Source organism: Glycine max, chromosome 13 (genome assembly GCF_000004515.6).
Source record: "Glycine max cultivar Williams 82 chromosome 13, Glycine_max_v4.0, whole genome shotgun sequence".
NCBI lineage: Eukaryota > Viridiplantae > Streptophyta > Magnoliopsida > Fabales > Fabaceae > Glycine > Glycine max.
The window spans coordinates 23,155,172-23,160,383 of record NC_038249.2 but is presented as its reverse complement, the minus strand read 5'-3'; the positions used below and the strand labels follow the sequence as shown (position 1 = coordinate 23,160,383).

At 21.1% G+C, this 5,212-nt stretch overlaps 1 protein-coding gene across 1 annotated transcript in view; it reads right to left on the bottom strand.

The window, feature by feature from the left end:
• Window positions 1–855, bottom strand: part of LOC100781552 (uncharacterized) — a 4,159-nt gene extending 3,304 nt beyond the window's left edge. The window contains exon 1 of the mRNA XM_003541326.4: window positions 158–855. Within this exon, the coding sequence (XP_003541374.1) occupies window positions 158–481 (324 nt within the window). The 5' untranslated portion in view covers window positions 482–855. The remainder of the gene's footprint in view (window positions 1–157) is intronic.
• Window positions 856–5,212: the final 4,357 nt, after the last annotated feature.

Genomic DNA, 5,212 nt, shown 5'->3' with positions numbered 1-5,212 from the left:
AAAAAAGAAAAAAAAAAAAAAAAAAAAAAAAAGAAAATAATGTTTCTCTCCCATTTTTTTTTCAGACGGCAGTGCAGCTTACACCCTTTAAGGAGGCCCAATCGCATTCTTCATGAGCACAGTCACAAACAAAGGAATAAAGCAAGGACACACATACCTGACCCTTTTCCCCAATTACTAGCAACTCATCTGATCCATTTGCTTCCTCTTCCACTGATGCGACACTGTTTTCAGGGTCACCCTCCAAAATCACGCAATCATCGTCATCGTCATCATCATCGCCCACATCTTTCACAGTCAAAGTTGAAGACTTTGACTTCATCTGAGGCCTGTTCTCGTGGATTACGACAACCTCGACTGAATCATCGGATTCTTCATCGGAAGTTTGCAACATCTCTCTTATCCAACTGAAGTCTGTTACAGTGAGACTCTCCTCCAAACCCTCTTCTTCGTCGGAGCTTATATCCAAAACCTCAGGCATGGCTCGCTTACAAACTCAATAACAAAAGGGTTAACTGAAAACCTTAAAAAGTTTTAATTTTTGGAGTTTTCTGGTAGTGGGGTTATGCGAATTCTCCTAGAAAATTGCAGTGTGAAAAATGGATTGAATCAGAAATCATGGAAGAATCCTTCTGAAGAAGGAAATGAAATGGAGGGGATTGTTCTCAGGGTTGGTTACTGGGTCTGATGAGGAAAGTGTGGAATTTCCAGGTAAAATGAGTGTCAATTTGAGAGAGACATTTGCAAATTGCAGGGGGAATTTATGGCAGTGAGAACGAGAGAAAGAGGATACAAAGGATGTGTTTTGGGGAGGTTTCAGGAACATGAAGTAAATAAAAACAAGAAGAAAAAAAATTATACACAATTATACAATAATTGCAGGATTCATATAAGTAAAAATAATTAATTTATATTAATTAAAAATTTTAATTGATATTATTTAATTTTATTGATTTTAATTAAAAATAAATTTATTTTTAAAATATTTTTCATTAAAACTTATTATTATCAATAAACAAAAAATTATTGAAAATAGAATTTCAATTAAATGAATAAAATTTTAAAAAAATGATATTTATAATAATACGTACAAAAATGGTTTCCAATACGAGTATTTATACATAATATTCTCAAAAGTTCTAGGCAATAAATTCATTTGAATTGTTTTCTTTAGAAAATTCATTTTAAATTATATAATAATTGTAATCTAATTATAATAATTGATTGTAATCAGATTTTTAATAATTATAATTATAATAATGAAAATAATTTATAATAATTTGTACGTATTACACTTTTTTACTGCACATGTGTTATTATTATTATTAAACTAATTGTTTAACAAATAAAGTAATAAAAAAACCTAAAGGTCAGTAATGAATATGAAATTGCTATAAATATTTTATACACAATTTTAAATAGGATTAAATGTAATTTTAATTTTTCTATTTTTTTCAACCCATTATTATGGTTTTTTATTTTAAAATAAAGACATTTGATCCCTTTATTTAAAATTTTAAAAAAATATCATTTAATTCTAATATTTCAAAATAGAGATATTTCATTCTTCTATTTTAGAAAATTCAAAATTTTAGTTCCATGTTTTAAAAACTTATAATTTTAGTTCAATCTTCAATTTTATTTATATTTTATTACTTTTATTTGTTACATTATAATTAGTTAAATTATTTTTTAATGATAATGAATATATTAAATTTGAGGTTTAACTGTATCCAAATAAAATAAATAAACTATAGGAAAAATTGAAAATTTTGCTAAATTTGTAAATTTTTTAAAATATAATAATCAAATGTCTCTCTCTATTTTGAAATAGATGGCTAAAATCACAAATTTTTTAAAACAAAGGAATCAAATATTTCTATTTGAAAATGAAGGAACCAAAATTACAAATTGAGTAAAATTGGGAAACCAAAATTAAATTTAAGCCTTTTGAATAAATATGTTTATCAAATAACAACTTTTTTGGTGTCTCCACTATCATTTGCTTATGTGTTAGCCTCATACTTATTTGCACAAATAATAATTAATGCATAATTATTTGCATACCAAATAATTTTAAGACAAATATCACATTTAAAAAAATCTTAATAATATTTTTTGAATTGGCATAATTTTACAGTCATAAAAAATTATTAGTGTCTAATATTTTTGTTTTAATTTAAATATAGTTAGAGAATAAAAAACGGTCAATGAAACAAAAAAAATAACAAAGGAATGTATCTTGAAAAATAATTTAATCTCGGATAGCTATATATATGAATGATTAAATAAGTTGATATTTAAATTGAGTAAAAAAAATTAATATCAATAGAATAAATTTTTAAATTTAGAAAAAAATAAAGATATATTTTATTTGCATGATAAATTAACAAAAAAATAAATTTTAGTTTATTTGATTTATATGTTAAAATACATAATTCTATTAAGTGTGGTAAAATAATTTTTGTATTTTTTTCTTGAGTCATAGATCACACTAATATACTCCAACTTATTGTAATTCCTTAAGTAAAAAAAATATTCTAAATATAAAATAAAAATATTCAACATAGTCATTTCTTTTTTAAAATATTTAATTTAATTAATTTAAAGTAATTAGGGGTAATACATATTTTTAGCTTGGATTAATTAATAACATTGATATATTTTGATTCAAAATTACAACATATTCAAATTAAGATAAAAAAATATGACTAATTTATTGAGTGAACATAAATTTAATTCTTATTTTATTATTTTCATATTTTTTTTTAAATGTAATAATTAATTGGATCTTCAAATCACTATTTATATTACACAATAATAATTAATAACTTATTAATTGTTATATTTATGATACGTTATTGATATCTAGCACAAAAATATTAATTTTAGTTTATAATTGATAATTTAAAATTTTAAAAATTCTTATATGTTAAAATTTTTATGTTTTATATCTTGTTTCAAAAATAAATATATATATTATGAATGACAGGCATCACGTGAATTTAAGTTTTAATTTAAAAATATGTAATTAAAAATGTCATTATATAAATATTTTTTATTTATTATAATCAGCAACTCTTAGTTTAGATTGTTTGTAATATTATTTTTCAACAATTATATAAATTACTAACCTACTTAACATATAGCTAATTATTATTTCTATCGTTGTATTTTTGTTTTAGTTTTATATATATATATATATAACAGCCATTAATAACAGACAACAATAACTAATACCTAAATAGTTAGAATAAACAAATAATTATTACTAGAAAAGTTTAAAAAATTTATTTTATAAAAATATTTAGAAAAAACCTTTACATTTGTATCGCACGGATTACAACACTCTAGTGATTATAAATGAGTGAAAACAGTTAAATTGACTTGTATTTTAGTTTAAAATATAAGATAATATTTTGTTTATATATGAGTTGAGTAATATAAATTTTAGACAGTTATTTAATCATAATCTATTATTATATATAATAAGTTTGTTGATTTTTTAATAATTATTTATAAATCATATAAATAATGATTTATGATGGGATAGAAATATAAAATTATTTTAGACAGAAAATGCATCATTAGATAATGAAGGGTTTTTTTTCCTAAACTACTGTTTTTGCAAAAGATAAGTTTGTTAGAATGGATACAAGGGACACCAAAGTTTGCTTTTTTTTGCTAAACAGAATTTTACTTAAATTGGATATGATTGATTAGAAAGTTTATTTTTTACAAAAAACAATCCGATTTAAATTAAGTATAACTAATATTTTTTTTCTTTTGAAGAAATAATCCTATTATTAAATATAACTAATGACAAAAGTTTTTATATGTAACTTTTCTACATCATCAGTTAATTATAAACTAGTATAATAATTGATGTTTAGGCTTTTAATATAATTTTTATAATATAGTTATCATCGGTCAACTAAGTTTTTCAATAAAGATTAATTACAATAAAAATAATGATTTAGTAAATATTTCATACTAATAAATTGATAATAAAAATGTTAGTTTTAAAAATAATTATTATAATTCAATAATCATTGTATCTGATATTCAAGTGAAAGTATAGAAAACAATAATCTTGTAATAATTCATTGAGAGTATTCTAGTTAAAATATTAAATACATAAATAAAATATAAAATAAATAGCATATTAATATTTTTGTTATATATTTTTTATACTACTAGTCTTTTTAGTTTATTATCTTTTGATGCACAAGACATTTTTATGTTGAATGTACATTAGAATAATTGATTAAGTTAAAATTTATATCAAATAAACATAAGTAATACGACAAAAGATAAAAAAATTGTTTATAAGAAAAATCTATAGCGAACAAAGAAATTGTAAAAAAAAATGTGGCACTAGTAATAAGTTTTAATGAAAGATATTTGCATGGAATGACGTAAACTATATTGTATTGGGAAAAAATCATGTATATAACCATGAATATATCAACAACAGTAAAATTAAAATATGAGATATATATTGCTTAAAGTTTCGTAAAAAAATAGAGAGAGTAAGTATAATAGATTATAGATACGTAAAACTTATTAATATTCATTGAACATAAAACTAAATATAAAAGACACATAATCATAAAGAAATTAAAAAATATATATTACATTGCAACGACATGTGTAAAATATACTTTATAAGAAAAACATGTAAAATATAAGTTGAATATTTTTGTTTGTGATATAATATCTGAGAGGTAAAATATTATCTTTTAAAATATCTCTAAATTTGAATTTAGTTTCTATAGAAAATAAAACATTTTAGTCTCTTTATTTATTAAATGTGATGTTGTTTAATGGTTTTAGTAAGAATATTTCTATCAGAATATAAAGACTATATAAAAGCATCTTAAAGGGACTATATTTATTTATAATATATAGACCCTTATTATGTGACCGAAGAAATAAAATATAAATGTAAAATATTTTGAATATTTTAATTGTTAAATGTGAAAAAATTAGACTCTCAACCAATCATAATTTATGACATATATGAGTTTTGAAATAATGAAGATAAGAATGATTTTCTTTTATCGATGTGACGTTTTGTTCTTATCAATTAAATCCTATTTTATAAGACTAAAAATAGACTTTTGAGATATTTAATTAAATCCTATTTAAAAAAATAAAAATATATTTATCCTATTTAATATATTACACTTTTTCTTGTCTGAATGTTTTC